The sequence below is a fragment of the Cherax quadricarinatus genome, chromosome 100, assembly GCF_038502225.1.
Source record: "Cherax quadricarinatus isolate ZL_2023a chromosome 100, ASM3850222v1, whole genome shotgun sequence".
Lineage (NCBI taxonomy): Eukaryota > Metazoa > Arthropoda > Malacostraca > Decapoda > Parastacidae > Cherax > Cherax quadricarinatus.
The window spans coordinates 7415534-7439040 of record NC_091391.1 but is presented as its reverse complement, the minus strand read 5'-3'; the positions used below and the strand labels follow the sequence as shown (position 1 = coordinate 7439040).

Below are 23507 nucleotides of genomic sequence, written 5' to 3'. Positions count from 1 at the left end.
TATCGCATCAATTGCACAAGCATCCTTTTATCTAACACACTGTCGATAATTGTACCATTATTAAAAGATATCTTTTGTTCAACACATGTACCATAAAGAACAAAAAGGTACAATACCTTGGCTGGAACAATAAATAAATAACTCTCACACAGGAGAAAGAAGCTTATGACGAGGTTTCGATCCAACTTGGACCATTTACCTTAGTCCAAGTCGAACCAAAACATCATTCTAAGATTCTCTCTCCTTAGTAAATGTTATATGTGTACACTTACCATAATTATCTAAATTAAAACCTACTGTTAAGTTGCTCCCTATAAAAAATTCTAGGCGACTCACCTGCCTGTGCTTCCCTCAGTCTATCGTTCCGAGTATCCTCGCTGTATTGACGGAGTTTGGCCTTTAAATCTCGACTTAGTTTTTTATAATAGAAGAGCTGCTTTTCCGTTTCACGTAAACGGAACTCATGAGCACCAGATCCTGTAAAAAAAAATATATACAGTGGACCCCCGGTTAACGATTTTAATCCGTGCAAGAGGGCTCATCGTTATGCGAAATAATCGTTATGCGAATGAATTTTCCCCATAAGAAATAATGGAAATCAAATTAATCCGTGCAAGACGCCCAAAAGTATGAAAAAAATTTTTTTTTACCACATGAAATGTTAATTTTAATACACACAAACTGAAAAAGGCATGCACAATTAAATGACACTTACTTTTATTGAAGATCTGGTGATGATTGATGGGATGGGAGGAGGGGAGAGCATTATCTTCTTACTGTTTAGAAGGGGAATCCCCTTCCATTACGACTTGAGGTAGCAAGTCCTTTTCCGGGGTTACTTCCCTTCTTCTTTTAATGCCACTAGGACCAGCTTGAGAGTCACTGGACCTCTGTCGCACAACAAATCTGTCCATAGAGCTCTGTACCTCCCGTTCCTTTACGATTTGTCTAAAATGGGCCACAACATTGTCATTGAAATAGTCACCAGCACGGCTTGCAACAGCTGTGTCAGGGTGATTTTCATCTATAAAGGTTTGCAGTTCAACCCACTGTGCACACATTTCCTTAATCTTTGAAGTAGGCACAATGGATTCCACAACTGGCATAGGCTTCTCAGGGTTAGCCCCAAACCCTTCAAAATCTTTCTTAATTTCCATACTAATTCTCACCCTTTTTACCACAGGGTTGGCACTAGAAGCTTTCTTGGGGCCCATGGTCACTTATTTTCCAGAAACAGCACCGAAAACACTGTAATAATACGAAATATTCCGAGTGTATGCTTGGATGTTACCGCGGAGGCTGGCTGGTAAACAATGGGATGGCCGGCACATGTGAGGCTGGCTGAGGGCACATTGGACGCGTCTCGGACGAAAATCGGTAAGCGGGTTTTTAATCGGTATGCGCGGCAAAAATTTTGCGATAAAAGTAATCGGTATGCGGAAAAATCGCTATGTGATGCCATCGTTATGCGGGGGTCCACTGTATATATTTCATAAACATTATCATTAACAGGTGAATTAATTATTCATAGTTAATAAAGTAGATTTGTATAATATACATTCTGGCATTTTTTTTTTTTTAACAAGTCGGCCGTCTCCCACTGAGGCAGGGTGACCCACTGAGGCAGGGTGACCCAAAAAGAAAATACTTTCATCATCATTCAACACTTTCACCTCACTCACACATAATCACTGTTTTTGCAGAGGTGCTCAGAACACAACAGTATAAAAGATTACATCTTAATGTAATCAGGCTATTATTTGGGTAACGAAACATCAAAAGGTCACCCGACCTTTTGTTTTTATTGCTTTTGTAATCTTTTCTGTATAAGAATTACAGTAGAACCCCCATATCTACAGATTCAGTTTCCCTGGTTTCAGTTATCCACTGTTTACCATGCCTGAAAATGATCTTTATTTTGCTTAACAGTGGCACCAAAGCGTATAAGTACCGATGGTAATTCTTCAAAGCCTAAGATAAGCAGTGAAGTGCCTCCTATCAGTGAAAAAGTGTTGATTCTCCACTTACTGTTTGTAATTTATCAATTAAACTTTATTATAGGTATGTATTATAGGAAGTTCGGGTGAGATATAAGCGACTATTGGCAGAAAGGTGGGCTAGTGCAAAGATGAGTAGTGGGGGGGTTGAAGAGGGTTGGAATAGTTTTAAAAATGCAGTATTAGAATGTGGGGCAGAAGTTTGTGGTTATAGGAGGGTGGGGGCAGGAGGAAAGAGGAGTGATTGGTGGAATGATGAAGTAAAGGGTGTGATAAAAGAGAAAAAGGTAGCTTATGAGAGGTTTTTACAAAGCAGAAGTGTTATAAGAAGAGCAGAGTATATGGAGAGTAAAAGAAAGGTAAAGAGAGTGGTGAGAGAGTGCAAAAGGAGAGCAGATGATAGAGTGGGAGAGGCACTGTCAAGAAATTTTAATGAAAATAAGAAAAAATTTTGGAGTGAGTTAAACAAGTTAAGAAAGCCTAGGGAAAATATGGATTTGTCAGTTAAAAACAGAGTAGGGGAGTTAGTAGATGGGGAGATGGAGGTATTGGGAAGATGGCGAGAATATTTTGAGGAACTTTTAAATGTTAAGGAAGAAACAGAGGCAGTAATTTCATGCACTGGTCAGGGAGGTATACCATCTTTTAGGAGTGAAGAAGAGCAGAATGTAAGTGTGGGGGAGGTACGTGAGGCATTACGTAAAATGAAAGGGGGTAAAGCAGCTGGAACTGATGGGATCATGACAGAAATGTTAAAAGCAGGGGGGGATATAGTGTTGGAGTGGTTGGTACTTTTGTTTAATAAATGTATGAAAGAGGGGAAGGTACCTAGGGATTGGCAGAGAGCATGTATAGTCCCTTTATATAAAGGGAAAGGGGACAAAAGAGACTGTAAAAATTATAGAGGAATAAGCTTACTGAGTATACCAGGAAAAGTGTACGGTAGGGTTATAATTGAAAGAATTAGAGGTAAGACAGAATGTAGGATTGCGGATGAGCAAGGAGGTTTTAGAGTGGGTAGGGGATGTGTAGATCAGGTGTTTACATTGAAGCATATATGTGAACAGTATTTAGATAAAGATAGGGAAGTTTTTATTGCATTTATGGATTTAGAAAAGGCATATGATAGAGTGGATAGAGGAGCAATGTGGCAGATGTTGCAAGTATATGGAATAGGTGGTAAGTTATTAAATGCTGTAAAGAGTTTTTATGAGGATAGTGAGGCTCAGGTTAGGGTGTGTAGAAGAGAGGGAGACTACTTCCCGGTAAAAGTAGGTCTTAGACAGGGATGTGTAATGTCACCATGGTTGTTTAATATATTTATAGATGGGGTTGTAAAGGAAGTAAATGCTAGGGTGTTTGGGAGAGGGGTGGGATTAAATTATGGGGAATCAAATTCAAAATGGGAATTGACACAGTTACTTTTTGCTGATGATACTGTGCTTATGGGAGATTCTAAAGAAAAATTGCAAAGGTTAGTGGATGAGTTTGGGAATGTGTGTAAAGGTAGAAAGTTGAAAGTGAACATAGAAAAGAGTAAGGTGATGAGGGTGTCAAATGATTTAGATAAAGAAAAATTGGATATCAAATTGGGGAGGAGGAGTATGGAAGAAGTGAATGTTTTCAGATACTTGGGAGTTGACGTGTCGGCGGATGGATTTATGAAGGATGAGGTTAATCATAGAATTGATGAGGGAAAAAAGGTGAGTGGTGCGTTGAGGTATATGTGGAGTCAAAAAACGTTATCTATGGAGGCAAAGAAGGGAATGTATGAAAGTATAGTAGTACCAACACTCTTATATGGGTGTGAAGCTTGGGTGGTAAATGCAGCAGCGAGGAGACGGTTGGAGGCAGCGGAGATGTCCTGTTTAAGGGCAATGTGTGGTGTAAATATTATGCAGAAAATTCGGAGTGTGGAAATTAGGAGAAGGTGTGGAGTTAATAAAAGTATTAGTCAGAGGGCAGAAGAGGGGTTGTTGAGGTGGTTTGGTCATTTAGAGAGAATGGATCACAGTAGAATGACATGGAAAGCATATAAATCTATAGGGGAAGGAAGGCGGGGTAGGGGTCGTCCTCGAAAGGGTTGGAGAGAGGGGGTAAAGGAGGTTTTGTGGGTAAGGGGCTTGGACTTCCAGCAAGCGTGCGTGAGCGTGTTAGATAGGAGTGAATGGAGACGAATGGTACTTGGGACCTGACGATCTGTTGGAGTGTGAGCAGGGTAATATTTAGTGAAGGGATTCAGGGAAACCGGTTATTTTCATATAGTCGGACTTGAGTCCTGGAAATGGGAAGTACAATGCCTGCACTTTAAAGGAGGGGTTTGGGATATTGGCAGTTTGGAGGGATATGTTGTGTATCTTTATATGTTTATGCTTCTAGACTGTTGTATTCTGAGCACCTCTGCAAAAACAGTGATAATGTGCGAGTGTGGTGAAAGTGTTGAATGATGATGAAAGTATTTTCTTTTTGGGGATTTTCTTTCTTTTTTGGGTCACCCTGCCTCGGTGGGAGACGGCCGACTTGTTGAAAAAAAAAAAAAAAAAAAATGTATGTAACTGAAAAATGACTTGTATGTAGGGTTTCCTACTATCTGTAGTTTCAGGTATCTACAGTAGGTCTTGGAACATATCCCCACAGATACAGGGGGACTATTGTATATACTTAGCTCCTGGAAACATTAATGTGACATTTTACTGTGGCAGCGTTTCACTCTCCAGGAGCTTTGCAATGGCTTGACGAAGCTCCTGGAGAGCGAAACGTTGCCACAATAAAATGTCACATTACCTGCACGTGTTCATTTACCTAACATTTTGTCGGTAACTCTACCATTATTACTAGTTTCTGGAAATGTCTGTATTATGACAACAAACTGATGATTCATAAAAGTGGGAAGAGTAAAGCTACATAAACATGTCTGCTGCTAATGCCATCTGGATGACCAAGAGGTCTTGCCGACTGTGAATACAATGGAACCTCGGTTTTCCTATATCCTAGTTTGTATGTAAAAGTATAGTTCTTCTCTATAAAATGCATTTTTTGTTAATATTCCCATAAAAAATAATGTAAATCCAATTAATCCGTTGCAGACACCCAAAAAATATTAACAAAAAATACATTTTATAGAGAATAACTATAGTTTTACATACAAACTAGGAAATATGAAAACCAAGGTACCATTGTATGATGATATACAATACCAATAAATTGATAATTAAGTCACACATGCAACAGCAAACCAGCAAGCCAGACTTGAGTCCCAGAGGTGGGAAGTACAGTGCCGGCACTCTGAAGGAGGGGTGCTGATGTTGCAGTTTTTTAACTGTAGTGTAGGTGTGCCTATGGTAAGACAGTGATGGAGTGAATGATGATGAAAGTGTTTCTTCTTTTTGGGTCACCCTGCCTTGGTGGGAAATGGCCAATGTGTTAATAATAAAAAAATATATGCAACAGTTAAGTATCTTATTTTGAAATATTTCACTTACACAGAAAATTTAAAACAACCCCAATGAAAAGCCGAGGCATTGTGATCATAATAAGAGACTAGCCAATACATTCTTTCAACAAACCGGCCATATCCCACCAAGGCAGGGTGGCCCAAAAAGAAAAACAAAAGTTTCTACTTTTAACTTTAGTAATGTGTACAGAAGGGTTACTAGCCCCTTGCTCCCAGTCAAGTAATTCAAGAATACAGCTTCTCCTCACTTAAAGACAGAGTTCCGTTCCTAAGACCACGTCGGTAAACGAATTCGTCACTAAGTGAGGAGCATACTATAATGGTGGTGGGTTTGTGTCAGTCATCTTTGATATTATTTTACTGTCACTTTTGCACCATTTAGTATATCATTTCTGGCATATTTTTAAATGTTTATACAGTATTGTACTGTATATTGTAATAAACAGAATAGAAGAAATCAGCTCTAATATACATTATTTAGGTATGCATACTGGTCAGAGAGCCCGTTGTAAGAACGTGTCATTGGTAAACGAGTACGTCACTAAGTGAGGAGAGGCTTTATATTGAACAGTAATTACGTACCTGAAGAATCATCATTGAATTGTCTTAACAATGTGGATATTTTTTGCTGGTAATCACGCTGCTGTGAAGTGATGCGTCTCTCCATCTCCAGACTAGCTTGTTGATATGCTGCCTTCAGGTCGCTAATATACCGTGACTGCTCCTCATATTGGTTCTAGCATAAAAAATGAGAATAAAAGCACATACATCATTCATGCTTGAGAGGAGCAATAAAATGCATAGACACAACACAAGAAATACGTCATTATGTACCAAGTGTTCGACTCAACCTCAGTAGAAACTTAATATGCATAAAAATGTGCATAAAATCTGCAACTCTCTGCCAGAAGATGCTAGAAGTTCTCCACTGGTCAACAGCCTCAGGAATACTGCTAACATTACAAATCTGCAATGATGGAACGGAGGCAGGAGAGACACATGATTATATACACTTGGAAAATCCTAGAGGGATTAGTACCAAATTTGCACACGAAAATCACTCCCTATGCAAACAAAAGACTCGGCAGGCAATAAAACATCCCCCCAATGAAAAGCAGGGGTGCCACTAGCATGATAAGAGACAACACAATAAGTGTCAGGGGCCCAAGACTGTTCAACTGCCTCCCAGCATACATAAGGCTTTGAACAGGCGCCTGAAGTCAATACCTGATCAGCCGGGCTGTGGTTTGTACATCAGTTAATGTGCAGCCAACAGTAACAGCATGGTTGATCAGGCCCTGATCAACCATGAGACCTGGTCACAGACCAGCCGCGAGGGCACTGACCCCAAAATCCTCTCCAGGTATACTCAGGTATGTCAGCAACTTGTGCGCAAGAGCTGAGTTAACAGTTGTAAAATGTAACAGTTGTATTTATTTTTTTTAACACGTCGGCCATTTCCCACCAAGGCAGGGTGACCCAAAAAGAAAGAAAAACCCAAAAAGAAAAAACTTTCATCATCATTCAACACTTTCACCATCACTCATACATAATCAATGTCTTTGCATAGGCGATCAGATATGACAGTTTAGACGTCCTTCCAAACTGCCAATATCCTAAACACCTCCTTTAAAGTGCAGGCATTGTACATCCCATTTCCAGGACTCAAGTCTGGTTAACTGGTTTCCCTGAATCCCTTCACAAAATATTACCCTGCTTACACTCTAACAGCTCGTCAGGTCCCAAAAACCATTCGTCTGTATTTGCTCCTGTCTATAATCATAATTTTTAAAGGGGTGGAGTGGTAAGCCAGTGGAAGGCCTCGGTCAGATCACCAAAAGATCCAGCTGCAGGTCACATGACTAAGACCCATGTCAGGAAACGCTTTTCCTGTTTCCTGACACACCTTGACTACCCTAACACTCCTAATGATTTTTAGTTCCACAAAACAAAACCTCTATCCATTAAAATACCCCCCTTAACTTCATTTTATTCAGTGCTGACATTCCAATTATTTTTTTACAGACAGAGGCACAGATGGTTGAAGTGCACTTACAAAGGTACACTTACAGAGGTACAGTGTGGTACAATTGTAAATATAATAATAATCACACTATATAACAGTGAGAGAAAACACATTTTTTGTTTAACTCTTATAAAATTTATGTAACCTAACTGATAATTTCTTAAACCCGAGTTCTTACCTCAAGATCAGAAAAAGCGATCTCCTGTTTGCGGAATTCTATTCGAAGATCTATCACCTTATTGAAATACTTGACTAGAAGAGATCGGGTTTCCTCTGGACACAAATTCATCAGCCTTTCCATTAAGTTGTCCTGTCAAGGATATTAAATTATTTAATAATGATACATAGAATTGAGGATAAATAGAATAGAGGATAAATAAATATACAAGATATGATGTAGGGCGAAATGACAGTAGTTTGTTGGATTATGTATTGGTAGATAAAAGACTGTTGAGTAGACTTCAGGATCTACATGTTTATAGTGGGGCCACAGATATATCAGATCACTTTATAGTTGTAGCTACACTGAGAGTAAAAGGTAGATGGGATACAAGGAGAATAGAAGCATTAGGGAAGAGAGAGGTGAAGGTTTATGAACTAAAAGAGGAGGCAGTTAGGGTAAGATATAAACAGCTATTGGAGGATAGATGGGCTAATGAGAGCATAGGCAATGGGGTCAAAGAGGTATGGGGTAGTTTTAAAAATGTAATGTTAGAGTGTTCAGCAGAAGTTTGTGGTTACAGGAAAGTGGGTGCAGGAGGGAAGAAGAGCGATTGGTGGAATGATGATGTAAAGAGAGTAGTAAGGGAGAAAAAGTTAGCATATGAGAAGTTTTTACAAAGTAGAAGCGATGCAAGGAGAGAAGAGTATATGGAGAAAAAGAGAGAGGTTAAGAGAGTGGTGAAGCAATGTAAAAAGAAAGCAAATGAGAGAGTGGGTGAGATGTTATCAACAAATTTTGTTGAAAATAAGAAAAAGTTTTGGAGTGACATTAACAAGTTAAGGAAGCCTAGAGAACAAATGGATTTGTCAGTTAAAAATAGGAGAGGAGAGTTATTGAATGGAGAGTTAGAGGTATTGGGAAGATGGAGGGAATATTTTGAGGAATTGTTAAATGTTGATGAAGATAGGGAAGCTGTGATTTCGTGTATAGGGCAAGGAGGAATAACATCTTGTAGGAGTGAGGAAGAGCCAGTTGTGAGTGTGGGGGAAGTTCGTGAGGCAGTACGTAAAATGAAAGGGGGTAAGGCAGCCGGGATTGATGGGATAAAGATAGAAATGTTAAAAGCAGGTGGGGATATAGTTTTGGAGTGGTTGGTGCAATTATTTAATAAATGTATGGAAGAGGGTAAGGTACCTAGGGATTGGCAGAGAGCGTGCATAGTTCCTTTGTATAAAGGCAAAGGGGACAAAAGAGAGTGCAAAAATTATAGGGGGATAAGTCTGTTGAGTATACCTGGTAAAGTGTATGGTAGAGTTATTATTGAAAGAATTAAGAGTAAGATGGAGAATAGGATAGCAGATGAACAAGGAGGCTTTAGGAAAGGTAGGGGGTGCGTGGACCAGGTGTTTACAGTGAAACATATAAGTGAACAGTATTTAGATAAGGCTAAAGAGTTCTTTGTGGCATTTATGGATTTGGAAAAGGCGTATGACTGGGTGGATAGGGGGGCAATGTGGCAGATGTTGCAGGTGTATGGTGTAGGAGGTAGGTTACTGAAAGCAGTGAAGAGTTTTTACGAGGATAGTGAGGCTCAAGTTAGAGTATGTAGGAAAGAGGGAAATTATTTCCCAGTAAAAGTAGGCCTTAGACAAGGATGTGTGATGTCACCATGGTTGTTTAATATATTTATAGATGGGGTTGTAAGAGAAGTAAATGCGAGGGTCTTGACAAGAGGCATGGAGTTAAAAGATAAAGAATCACACATAAAGTGGGAGTTGTCACAGTTGCTCTTTGCTGATGACACTGTGCTCTTGGGAGATTCTGAAGAGAAGTTGCAGAGATTGGTTGATGAATTTGGTAGGGTGTGCAAAAGAAGAAAATTAAAAGTGAATACAGGAAAGAGTAAGGCTATGAGGATAACAAAAAGATTAGGTGATGAAATATTGGATATCAGATTGGAGGGAGAGAGTATGGAGGAGGTAAATGTATTCAGATATTTGGGAGTGGACGTGTCAGCGGATGGGTCTATGAAAGATGAGGTGAATCATAGAATTGATGAGGGGAATAGGGTGAGTGGTGCACTTAGGAGTCTGTGGAGACAAAGAACTTTGTCCTTGGAGGCAAAGAGGGGAATGTATGAGAGTATAGTTTTACCAATGCTCTTATACGGGTGTGAAGCATGGGTGATGAATGTTAAGAACATAAGAACGAAGGAACACTGCAGAAGGCCTACTGGCCCATGCGAGGCAGGTCCAAGTCTCCTACCGGCTTAAGCCAATGCACCCAACCTAGTCAGGTCAGGTCACATTGACTTAAGGGAGGAACACGGCAACCGACCTGGTAGCACAAGCTATCAGGTCTAACTCACACCCACCCACATCTACTCATGTATTTATCCAACCTATTTTTAAAGCTACACAACGTTCTGGCCTCTATAACGGTACTTGGGAGTTTGTTCCACTCATCCACAACTCTATTACCAAACCAGTACTTTCCTATATCCTTCCTGAATCTGAATTTTTCCAACTTAAAACCATTGCTGCAAGTCCTGTCTAGGCTAGATATTTTCAGCACACTATTTACATCCCCTTTATTTATTCCTGTCTTCCATTTATACACCTCAATCATATCCCCCCTAATTCTACGTCTTTCTAGAGAGTGCAGTTTCAGGGCCCTTAGTCTATCCTCATAGGGAAGGTTTCTGATACATGGGATCAACTTTGTCATCCTCCTTTGTACATTTTCCAGAGAATTTATATCCATTCTGTAATACGGTGACCAAAACTGTGCAGCATAATCTAAATGAGGCCTAACCAAGGATGTATAGAGTTGAAGAACAACCTGAGGACTCCTATTATTTATGCTTCTTGATATGAAGCCAAGGATTCTATTAGCTTTATTGCGAACACTTATGCACTGTTGTCTTGGTTTCAGATTACTGCTAACCAGAACTCCTAAATCTTTTTCGCAATCCGTAATATTAAGATCTACATTATTTAGTTTATATGTGGCATGGTTATTGTCCTGTCCAACATTTAGAACTTTGCATTTGTCTATATTAAACTGCATCTGCCACTTCTCCGACCACTGCATCAGTCTATTCAAATCTTCCTGGAGTGCTCGAATGTCCTCGTCAGAATGAATTCGACGGCCTATTTTGGTGTCATCGGCAAACTTGCCGATGTCGCTCTTTATGCCCTCATCTATGTCGTTTATGTAGATTGTGAACAGCAGGGGGCCCAACATTGACCCCTGTGGAACACCGCTCGTGACACTTCCCCACTCTGATTTCTCCCCATTTATGCAAACTCTCTGCTGCCTATTTGTCAACCATGCCTCTATCCAGGAAAAAATTTCTCCTCCTATTCCATGTGCTTTAATTTTCCTCAATAGTCTCTGATGTGGGACCCTGTCAAAAGCCTTACTGAAGTCCATATACACAATATCATATTCATTACCATGATCTACCTCCTCAAATACCTTAGTGAAAAAAGTTAATAAATTCGTAAGGCAGGAACGCCCCTTTGTAAAACCATGCTGAGATTCGTTGATTAATTTATGCTTTTCAAGGTGGCTACGAACTGCCTCGGCAATTATTGATTCCATAAATTTTCCCACTATGGAGGTTAGGCTTATTGGTCTATAGTTCGAAGCTAAGGACCTGTCACCTGTTTTGAAAATAGGTATCACATTTGCCTTTTTCCACTTATCTGGCACCATGCCAGTTTGTAGTGATATGTTGAAAAGATTAGCCAAAGGTGTGCTAAGCTCCTCTTTACATTCCTTTAGAACCCTTGCATACAGTTCATCAGGGCCTGGGGATTTGTTAGGTTTTAATTTATCTATTTGCCTAAGGACCATGTCACTTGTGACCCTAATAGTGCACAGTTTATTATCGTCCTGTTCTACATAATTTATCATTACTGGAATATCGCTGGTATCCTCCTGTGTAAAAACTGAGAGGAAGTATGTGTTAAAAATTCTACACATTTCCTTATCACTGTCAGTGAGCTGACCCGAGGAACTTTTGAGTGGGCCTATCTTGTCCCTGATCTTACTTCTGTATACCTGAAAGAATCCTTTTGGGTTAGTCTTCGATTCTCTTGCAACTTTAACCTCATAATCTCTTTTTGCTTTTCTAATTCCCTTTTTTATTTCTCTCTTTAACTGAATATATCGATTTCTCAATTGCCCCTCTCCTCTTTTGATTTGCCTATATATGCCTCTCTTTTGACCAATCAGATATTTTAATCTATTGTTCATCCATTTAGGATCATTTTTGTTTGATCTGATTTCCCTATTTGGAACATAATTTGACTGAGCAGCTAGAACTATGCCCTGGAAAGCATCATATCGGCAACCATCACCACCTACCTGACCCTTAGTCAGGTCATTCCAGTTCAGCCCACCTAAGTAATTTTTCAGTCCTATGAAATCAGCCAAGCGAAAGTCAGGGACGGAGACTTGATTGCCATTATTAGGGGAATTCCATGATATATTAAAACTGAGTGATTTGTGATCACTTTCCCCAAGCTCATCATTAACCTCAAGATTATTAATTAGTGTTTCCCTACTGGCAAGAACCAAGTCAAGGAGGTTATTTCCCCTAGTTGGCTCTGTCACAAACTGTTTTAAAAAACAATCCTGGATCGTATCAAGAAAGTCACCTGACTCTAAATTTCCTGTCAAATTGCTCCAGTCAATCTGTCTATAGTTGAAATCTCCCATTAGCACAACATTTTCGTATGTAGATGCCTTACGAATTTCGTCCCATAGAAGTTTACTGCACTCCCTATCAAGATTTGGGGCCCTGTAAATCACACCCAAAATTAGTTTTTCTCGGCCCTCGAGAAGCTGTAACCAAACAGATTCAGTGGCTGACGCTTCTAATTTAATATCTTGTCTAACACAACAATTTAAATTGTCTCTGACATACATCGCTACTCCACCACCTTTCCTGTTGACCCTGTCAGTGTGGAATAATTTATAGCCTTGTATGTGACATTCAGAGGGCATCTCTCTATCTTTCAGATTGAGCCAGGTCTCTGTTATAGCAATAATATCTATGTTTCCTGCACTTGCAATTAATCTTAGCTCATCTATCTTATTTCTTACACTCCTGCTATTAGTATAGTAAACCTTAAGGGAGCTAGTCCCTTGCTGCCCTCTGCTGTCCCCCTTTGTTTGCTGACCTGATCTATTGTCTTTATTTATAACTTCATGCTGAATGCCTTTTATACATTTACTGTTTCCAACCCAAGTGTTGCAACCTGCTTGTTTCCCACACACACCCATACCTCTATCTTCCATCAGTTTAAAATCATAGGCATTTCACCAATGGCCTTCTCAATCGAGTCTGCAAGTGCTACCACCCCAGCCCCAGAGAGATGTACCCCATCCCTTGCATACATATCATGTTTGCCATAAAAGTTGTTCCAGTTGTCAATGAATGGGATTGCAAGTTCCTTGCAGTATCTGTCTAGCCAGCAATTTACACCAATTGCCCTAGACAACCATTCATTTCCTACTCCCCTTCTAGGCAAGATGCTACATATGATTGGGATCCCTCCCTTAGACTTAATGAAATCTATAGCTGACCTGTACTTATCTAGCAGCTCTTCTCTCCTACCCTTCCCAATATCATTTCCACCAGCACTGAGACAGATAATGGGCTTGTTCCCATTACCTGACATGATATTATCCAGCCTGTTGACAATGTCCCCAACACCAGCTCCAGGGAAGCACACTCTGTCTCTCATCTTCTTATTCCTATTACAAAAAGCACGGTCAATATATCTTACCTGAGAGTCACCAACCACAAGAATGCGCTTACCTCCATTAGCAGGGGCAGTAGTACCCTTACCTTCACTGGCCACTGAAGTACATTCATCCTGAAGAACAGAGAAGCGATTTCCTACCTTCAGATCTTCACTCTTAACTTTCCTTACTCTGATGCGCCTTCCATTACTGTGAACCACTCGCCACTTGTAGCAGGTGCTGGACTGCACCTCACTGCTGGTAGCCGTTGCTACCTCCCCAACTACAGCCTCCTCACAGCGAGAGACAGACTGCACCTCACTTGAAGCCTCATTCCCCAAAACTCCAGCCACCTCACACTCTCTCCCAGACCCATTGAGGTGGACCTTCAGCCTCCTAATCTCCACCTGGAGAAGCAAGACCTCCTCCTTCAACTCTCCAACCTCAATTTTTAAAACACTGCAGAAGCAAGCCATGCTTTGTAACCGTCCACACTAATCCCCAAAGCAGCTCAGGGTCTGTGACCTCACGTGACGACTGACCACTGACGACTGATGACTGACCACTGAAGGCTGGAGGCAGTGGAGATGGCATGTCTGAGGGCAATGTGTGGTGTGAATATAATGCAGAGAATTCGTAGTTTGGAAGTTAGGAGGAGGTGCGGGATTACCAAAACTGTTGTCCAGAGGGCTGAGGAAGGGTTGTTGAGGTGGTTCGGACATGTAGAGAGAATGGAGCGAAACAGAGTGACTTCAAGAGTGTATCAGTCTGTAGTGGAAGGAAGGCGGGGTAGGGGTCGGCCTAGGAAAGGTTGGAGGGAGGGGGTAAAGGAGGTTTTGTGTGCGAGGGGCTTGAACTTGCAGCAGGCATGCGTGAGCGTGTTTGATAGGAGTGAATGGAGACAAATGGTTTTTAATACTTGACGTGCTGTTGGAGTGTGAGCAAAGTAACATTTATGAAGGGGTTCAGGGAAACCGGCAGGCCGGACTTGAGTCCTGGAGATGGGAAGTACAGTGCCTGCACTCTGAAGGAGGGGTGTTAATGTTGCAGTTTAAAAACTGCAGTGTAAAGCACCCTTCTGGCAAGACAGTGATGGAGTGAATGATGGTGAAAGTTTTTCTTTTTCGGGCCACCCTGCCTTGGTGGGAATCGGCCAGTGTGATAATAAATAAACATAGAATTGACGAGGGAAAAAAGGCGAGTGGTGCATTGAGGTAAATGCGGAGACAAAAAGCGTTATCTATGGAGGCAAAGAAGGGAATGTATGAAAGTATAGTAGTACCAACACTCTTATATGGGTGTGAAGTTTGGGTTGTGAATGCTGCAGCGAGGAGGCGGTTGGAGGCAGTGGAGATGTCCTGTCTAAGGGCAATGTGTGGTGTAAATATTATGCAGAAAATACGGAATGTGGAAATTAGGAGAAGGTGTGGAATTAATAAAAGTATTAGTCAGAGGGCTGAAGAGGGGTTGTTAAGGTGGTCTGGTCATTTAGAGAGAATGGATCAAAGTTGAATGACATGGAGAGCATATAAATCTGTAGGGGAAGGAAGGCGGGGTAGGGGTCGTCCTCGAAAAGGTTGGAAGGAAGGGGTAAGGGAGGTTTCGTGGGCGAGGGGCTTGGCATGCGTGAGTGTGCTCGGAAGGAGTGAATGGAGACGAATGGTATTTGGGACCTGATGAGCTGTTGGAGTATGAGCAGGGTAATATTTAGTGCAGGGATTCAGGGAAACCGATATATATAGCCGGACTTGAGTCCTGGAAATGGGAAGTACAATGCCTGCACTTTAAAGGAGGGGTTCAGGATATTGGCAGTTTGGAGGGATATGTTGTGTATCTTTATACGTATATGCTTCTAAACTGTTGTGTTCTGAGCACCTCTGCAAAAACAGTGATTATGTGTGAGTGTGGTGAAAGTGTTGAATGATGATGAAAGTATTTTCTTTTTGGGAATTTTCTTTCTTTTTGGGTCACCCTGCCTCGGTGGGTCACCCTGCCTCGGTGGGTCACCCTGCCTCGGTGGGTCACCCTGCCTCGATGGGAGACGGCTGACTTGTTGAAAAAAAAAAAACATACTTTTTAATTACTAAAAATAAATACATTACAGCGGGACCCCAGTATCAACAGGTCAAGTATCTGCGGCTTCAGTTATCTGCAGTTTACCGTGGATCAAAAATAACAACCCTTAATTTTGCTTAATAATGGCCTCAAAGTGCAAAAGTAGTGATAATTTGAGTTCTTCAAAGCCTAAGAGAAGGTGTAAACTGCTTCCCATCAGTAAAAAGCTGCTAATTCTCCACTTATTGTGTGTAACTTATTAACTGAACTTTATCATAGGTTTGTATGTATATGAAAAATAGCTTGCATATAGGGTTCGCTACTATCCGCAGTTTCAGGTATCCATGGTAGGTCTTGGAATGCATCCCCTATGGATACGGGGAAAATACTGAATTAACATACCTGATTAAGAAGTTTGGCGTGACATTTGAGTTCTCTTGCACGTCCACATATGACCTCATTTTTGTATTCAATTGCGGCATCTACTGCTTCTATGGCCTCATCCAGCTCGAGCAACCGTCGCTCCTCTCCAGACCCGACTCCTCTTCCATGACTCTGAGATGAAAAAATTATTTCTTACCAGTGGAACTCTTCCTTCCATTATTAAGCTATTTGCTGGTTTGATCACCACACATCAGTAACTTGAGGAAGTGGAAAAGGATCGTTTCTCTGAAAGCCATGCGTGTCATAAGAGGTGACTAAAATATCGAGAGCAAAGCGCTAGTAACACCTGTACCCTTCCACATAAATAACATCTCTTTTTGGTATTCCATGTTTTTGTTGGCCTTTGAGCCACTGTTCCACTCACTGGTGAACATCACCAGCAGGTGAAACATAATGAACAATGGCTCAATTTAAAGCCAATAAACATGAAACACTGACAAGAAGGTGATGTACATGTACTCGTCTGCCTAATACACTCCAGGCAGCACATATAATGCCAGTACAGTACTGAAAAAGCCAATATAACTCATGGACAGCACTGGTGACACTGCCGTCATCCAGGAGCAATATAAATTTAAAAATAGACTAATAGACAGAATAATCCTAGGTAGTAGGTTGGTAGACAGCAACCACCCAGGGAGGTACTACCATCCTGTGGTAGTAGGTTGGTAGACAACAACCACACAGGGAGGTACTACCGTTCTGTGGTAGTAGGTTGGTAGACAACAACCACACAGGGAGGTACTACCATCCTGTGGTAGTAGGTTGGTAGACAGCAACCACCCAGGGAGGTACTACTGTCCTGTGGTAGTAGGTTGGTAGACAACCACCCAGGGAGATACTACTGTCCTGTGGTAGTAGGTTGGAAGACAGCAACCACCCAGGAAGGTACTACCATCCTGTGGTAGTAGGTTGGTAGACAGGGTGGCCCACCAAGGCAGGGTGGTCCACCAAAGCAGGATGGCCCACCAAGGCAGGGTGGCCCACCAAGGCAGGGTGGCCCACCAAGGCAGGGTGGTCCACCAAGGCAGGGTGGTCCACCAAGGCAGGGTGGTCCACCAAGGCAGGGTGGTCCACCAAGGCAGGGTGGTCCACCAAGGCAGGGTGGCCCACCAAGGCAGGGTGGCCCACCAAGGCAGGGTGGCCCACCAAGGCAGGGTGGTGCACCAAGGCAGGGTGGCCCACCAAGGCAGGGTGGTCCACCAAGGCAGGGTGGTCCACCAAGGCAGGGTGGTCCAACAAGGCAGGGTGGCCCACCAAGGCAGGGTGGCCCACCAAGGCAGGGTGGCCCACCAAGGCAGGGTGGTCCACCAAGGCAGGGTGGCTCACCAAGGCAGGGTGGTCCACCAAGGCAGGGTGGTCCACCAAGGCAGGGTGGTCCACCAAGGCAGGGTGGCCCACCAAGGCAGGGTGGCCCACCAAGGCAGGGTGGTCCACCAAGGCAGGGTGGCCCACCAAGGCAGGGTGGCCCACCAAGGCAGGGTGGCCCACAAAGGTAGGGTGGTCCACCAAGGCAGAGTGGTCCACCAAGGCAGGGTAGCCCACCAAGGCAGGGTGGTCCACCAAGGCAGGGTGGCCCACCAAGGCAGGGTGGTCCACCAAGGCAGGGTGGCCCACCAAGGCAGGGTGGTCCACCAAGGCAGGGTGGTCCACCAAGGCAGGGTGGTCCAACAAGGCAGGGTGGTCCACCAAGGCAGGGTGGCCCACCAAGGCAGGGTGGCCCACCAAGGCAGGGTGGTCCACCAAGGCAGGGTGGTCTACCAAGGCAGGGTGGTCCACCAAGGCAGGGTGGCCCACCAAGGCAGGGTGGTCCACCAAGGCAGGGTGGCCCACCAAGGCAGGGTGGTCCACCAAGGCAGGGTGGTCCACCAAGGCAGGGTGGTCCACCAAGGCAGGGTGGTCCACCAAGGCAGGGTGGTCCACCAAGGCAGGGTGGCCCACCAAGGCAGGGTGGCCCGAAAAAGAAAAACTTTCACCATCATTCACTCCATCACTGTCTTGCCAGAAGGGTGCTTTACACTACAGTTTTTAAACTGCAACATTAACACCCCTCCTTCAGAGTGCAGGCACTGTACTTCCCATCTCCAGGACTCAAGTCCGGCCTGCCGGTTTCTCTGAACCCCTTCATAAATGTTACTTTGCTCACACTCCAACAGCATGTCAAGTATTAAAAACCATTTGTCTCCATTTACTCCTATCAAACACGCTCATGCATGCCTGCTGGAAGTCCAGGCCCCTCGCACACAAAACCTCCTTTACCCCCTCCCTCCAACCTTTCCTAGGCCAACCCCTACCCCGCCTTCCCTCCAGTACAGATTTATACACTCTCGAAGTCATTATGTTTCATTCCATTCTTTCTATATGTCCAAACCATCTCAATAACCTCTCCTCAGCCTTCTGGATAATAGCTTTGGTAATCACACACCTCCTAATCTCCAAACTATGAATTCTCTGCACAATATTCACACCACACATTGCCCTCAGACACAACATCTCCACTGCCTCCAGCCTTCTCCTTGTTGCAACATTCACCACCCATGCTTCACACCCATACAAGAGCATTGGTATAACTAATACAGTGGACCCCCGGTTTACGATCAGCTCCCAATGCGACCATTTATGTAAGTGCGTTTGTATGTGTATGTTTGGGGGTCTGAAATGGACTAATCTAATTCACAATATTCCTTATGGGAATAAATTCGGTCAGTACTGGCACCTGAACATACTTCTGGAATGAAATAATATCGTAAACTGGGGGTGCACTGTACTCACATACATTCTCCTCTCGTGTTCTTTCTATCTTATTAATATATAAGAAGACAAGCAACTATTAACAATTTCTAGCATGCTCCTCCTGAAACAAGATGGCCGAAGAAGACTTCTGCTTCACCATATTAAACAAGAACTCAAAATTCACATTTAGCATAGTATCCCATTAAACAATCTCACCAAACTGACATTAAATCCCATTAAACAACCTCACCAAACTGACATTAAATCCCATTAAACAACCTCACCAAACTGACATTAAATAAGTAAGAGAATAACAACAAACCCATAAAAGAACCACGATACAATTAAATTTAATAAAAACCATACAGCATGTACTAATTGGATATTCAATTCTCTTGTATTCACTGTAACTCCTAAATTTACATTTACAGCTGCCTAAGAGACTGTATAAAGCCACTCAATTTGTCATTGCCTATTAATCTTAAGTTAGTCTTAAGTTTGCCTGAAATGATCTGCATATTAAGAGTCTTTCTGCATGCGCACCTAAATGTCATTCACCTCTGTACGAACATTGTATGCTGTTGAAATAAAGTATCTTATCTTACCATGGCAAGTGAGTCGTACAACTCCAGGCAAGTACACTGGACCCCCGGTTAATGATATTTTTTCACTCCAGAAGTATGTTCAGGTGCCAGTACTGACCGAATTTGTTCCCATAAGGAATATTGTGAAGTAGATTAGTCCATTTCAGACCCCCAAACATACATGTACAAACGCACTTACATAATTGGTTGCATTCGGAGGTAATCGTTATGCGGGGCTCCACTGTACCGTGGTTCGTTTGTAATTGTGTTATTTTGATTTTATGAGTCAACAAATTCACGTTTCTTTTTTTTTTACTTTTGCCTTTCATTCTTTCGGGTCACTCTGCCTTGGTGAGAGACATCCAGTGTGTACAAAAAAAATTTACAACAACAAAAACTTTGCAGTTTAAACAAATCCTTTCAAAACAATGGTTCAACTTTATAAATTTTTAAGAAACATTAATAATATGCAACCTAGAGATCATTGCAATGCTAAGTCAGTGATTCCTATGGACATGTAGCTGCCAGGGGTTATGGAAAAAAAGTCTCAATATACGGAAAATGAAAATCAGAGAATTTAAGTTTCTCATCAGTTCATGCGTGTCGTAAGAGGCGATTAAAATGCTGGGAGCAAGGGGCTAGTAACCCCTTCTCTTGTATACATTACTAAAGTTAAAAAGAGAAACTTTTGTTTTTCTTTTTGGGCCACCCTGCCTTGGTGGGATACTGCTGGTTTCTTGAAAGATCAGACATTACTACACTCAAATTCAAGTATTTTAAAACCTCTGAACTATGCTCAAGCCAAGTGCCAGCGAAAATGGGTTGGGCGAATATTTTTGTTAGTGGGATTGGGTTTGAGAAGAATGTGTCTAGTATGGACCAGTAGGTCTGCTGCAGTGCTCCTCCTTTCTTATATTCTTATAAGCTTCCTGGTAAGGTGTATGGAAGAGTTATAATTGAAAGAATTAAGAGTAAGACGGAGAATAGGATAGCAGATGAACAAGGAGGCTTTAGGAAAGGTAGGGGGTGTGTGGACCAGGTGTTTACAGTGAAACATATAAGTGAACAGTATTTAGATAAGGCTAAAGAGGTCTTTGTGGCATTTATGGATTTGGAAAAGGCGTATGACAGGGTGGATAGGGGGGCAATGTGGCAGATGTTGCAAGTGTATGGTGTAGGAGGTAGGTTACTGAAAGCAGTGAAGAGTTTTTACGAGGATAGTGAGGCTCAAGTTAGAGTATGTAGGAAAGAGGGAAATTTTTTCCCAGTAAAGGTAGGCCTTAGACAAGGATGTGTGATGTCACCGTGGTTGTTTAATATATTTATAGATGGGGTTGTAAGAGAAGTAAATGCGAGGGTCTTGGCAAGAGGCGTGGAGTTAAAAGATAAAGAATCACACACAAAATGGGAGTTGTCACAGCTGCTCTTTGCTGATGACACTGTGCTCTTGGGAGATTCTGAAGAGAAGTTGCAGAGATTGGTGGATGAATTTGGTAGGGTGTGCAAAAGAAGAAAATTAAAGGTGAATACAGGAAAGAGTAAGGTTATGAGGATAACAAAAAGATTAGGTGATGAAAGATTGAATATCAGATTGGAGGGAGAGAGTATGGAGGAGGTGAACGTATTCAGATATTTGGGAGTGGACGTGTCAGCGGATGGGTCTATGAAAGATGAGGTGAATCATAGAATTGATGAGGGAAAAAGAGTGAGTGGTGCACTTAGGAGTCTGTGGAGACAAAGAACTTTGTCCTTGGAGGCAAAGAGGGGAATGTATGAGAGTATAGTTTTACCAACGCTCTTATATGGGTGTGAAGCGTGGGTGATGAATGTTGCAGCGAGGAGAAGGCTGGAGGCAGTGGAGATGTCATGTCTGAGGGCAATGTGTGGTGTGAATATAATGCAGAGAATTCGTAGTTTGGAAGTTAGGAGGAGGTGCGGGATTACCAAAACTGTTGTCCAGAGGGCTGAGGAAGGGTTGTTGAGGTGGTTCGGACATGTAGAGAGAATGGAGCGAAACAGAATGACTTCAAGAGTGTATCAGTCTGTAGTGGAAGGAAGGCGGGGTAGGGGTCGGCCTAGGAAGGGTTGGAGGGAGGGGGTAAAGGAGGTTTTGTGTGCGAGGGGCTTGGACTTCCAGCAGGCATGCGTGAGCGTGTTTGATAGGAGTGAATGGAGACAAATGGTTTTTAATACTTGACGTGCTGTTGGAGTGTGAGCAAAGTAACATTTATGAAGGGATTCAGGGAAACCGGCAGGCCGGACTTGAGTCCTGGAGATGGGAAGTACAGTGCCTGCACTCTGAAGGAGGGGTGTTAATGTTGCAGTTTAAAAACTGTAGTGTAAAGCACCCTTCTGGCAAGACAGTGATGGAGTGAATGATGGTGAAAGTTTTTCTTTTTCGGGCCACCCTGCCTTGGTGGGAATCGGCCAGTGTGATAATAAAAAAAAAATAATAAGCTTCCAAACCAAGAATAAAAGCTGTGTAATATTTTACTGGAAGTAGAGTACAAGTGGTCAACTTTACCAGTTTCTTTATAACAATTCAATAAACTATGGCTATTTCCTAACATCTCTCACAGAGACAGGATGACTTAAAGTAAAGAGGAAACACATTTACCATCATTCATTCAACTGGTGTCTTGCCAGAAGCGTGCTGACATCACAGTTCAAATATCCCTTCAAACTGTAAATATCCCCACCCCTCCTTCAGAATACAGGCACTGTACTTACCATTTTTTTTTTAAACAAACTGGCCATTTCCAATGAGGTAGAATGACCCAAAAAAGAAGAAACACTTTCATTATCACTCACACTGTCACTGTCCTGCCAGGGAGGTGCCAATACTACAGTTAAAAACTCAATATCTCCACCCCTCCTTCACTGTGTAGACACTGTACTTCCCACCTCCAGCTTGACTCAAGTTAGAACCAGTACAGTGGGACTCAAAACTCTGGCCTATTGCTCTTTAAGTCAGCACCGTGTTAAAAATTTTACCCTATGTACTCATAGCCACTTAACCCTTTCAGGGTTTCGGCCGTACGAGTACAGCTTACGCACCAGGGTTTTTGACGTACTAGTATGCCTAAATTCTAATGCCCTCAAATCTAGTGAGAGAAAGCTAGTAGGCCTATATATGGAAATAAATGGTATAAAATACCGACACAATGGAAATATAAACACATATGCAGTATAATGTGATCCTTTATTGACTACGTTTCGCCCACACAGTGGGCGAAAAATGCCCACTGTGTGGGCGAAACGTAGTCAATAAAGGATCACATTATACTGCATATGTGTTTATATTTCCAGGCCTATATATGAAAGAATGGGTCTATGTGGTCAGTGTGAGCAGTATAAAAAAAATCCTGCAGCACACAGTGCGTAATGAGAAAAAAAAACTTTGACCGTGTTTTTGGATTAAAACAGCGATTTTGCACTGCATTTTCGTATGGTATTTATTGTTGTATTCTAGTTTTCCTGGTCTCATTCTATAGAATGGAAGACATATTACAGAAATTGAGATGATTTTGACTGATTTTAGAATGAAAAGTACCTTGAAATTGAGCTCAAAGTAGCAGAAATGTTCAATTTTTACCAAAGTTCAAAAGTAAACAAATCATGCTAAGCGTCCAATACACGTCAACTGGCGAGTCTAATATTCTTTCACAAGTGCGCCGATATTATTTATACCATTTTTTACACTAATGCAGTAGTCTGCATAACAGTAAATCTATTTTTTGTGAGAATAAAAATTCAAAGTGGAAAGCAAAAGAATGTAAGAGGGGCATTGGGATGTGACTAATGAACAGAGAAAATGTCATTTTAGTGCTGGGAATGTCTTTCTTGTTTATTCTGGACCCTATTTGGAAATTGGCATCTTTTGAAATTTGTGTGAAATTGGCAAAATTGCTAAATTCTGACCACTGTATTGGATAGTTGAAATCAATAAATGGGTGGTTTCTTGCACTCATTTGATAGAAAAAAATGGAGTTCTAGCGAAATATTCATGATTTTTGTCGACTAATACAGAGGAATTGGCCGAAAATAGGGCTCAAATTGGGCAAAATCGCCGATACGAGAGCATAATTCCAAAAGTTTTCCATCAAATTTCATATTTTTGGTGTCATTATGATCAGGAAAAGATTCTCTATCTTTTCCTAAGAAAAAATAATTTTTTTTTTTTAAATTTGGGTGACCCTGAGAACAAGTTTCTGAGAGGGCCTGTTGACCCTGAAAGGGTTAACATGTAACACCTGAGATTGACCCATCAATACAGAGTGGTTATTTAAAGCTA

The 23507-nt window shown here is 42.0% G+C and overlaps 1 protein-coding gene across 2 annotated transcripts in view; it reads right to left on the bottom strand.

Moving 5' to 3' along the window:
- The window catches only part of cos (kinesin-like protein costa), a 144715-nt gene that overhangs the window by 5552 nt on the left and 115656 nt on the right, over window positions 1-23507 (bottom strand). For both annotated transcript variants that reach the window (XM_070079644.1, XM_070079643.1), the window contains exons 19-22: window positions 15855-16007; window positions 7656-7787; window positions 6034-6187; window positions 337-477 (exon numbers count right to left, since the gene is read on the bottom strand). In XM_070079644.1, the coding sequence (XP_069935745.1) occupies window positions 337-477; window positions 6034-6187; window positions 7656-7787; window positions 15855-16007 (580 nt within the window). The remainder of the gene's footprint in view (window positions 1-336; window positions 478-6033; window positions 6188-7655; window positions 7788-15854; window positions 16008-23507) is intronic.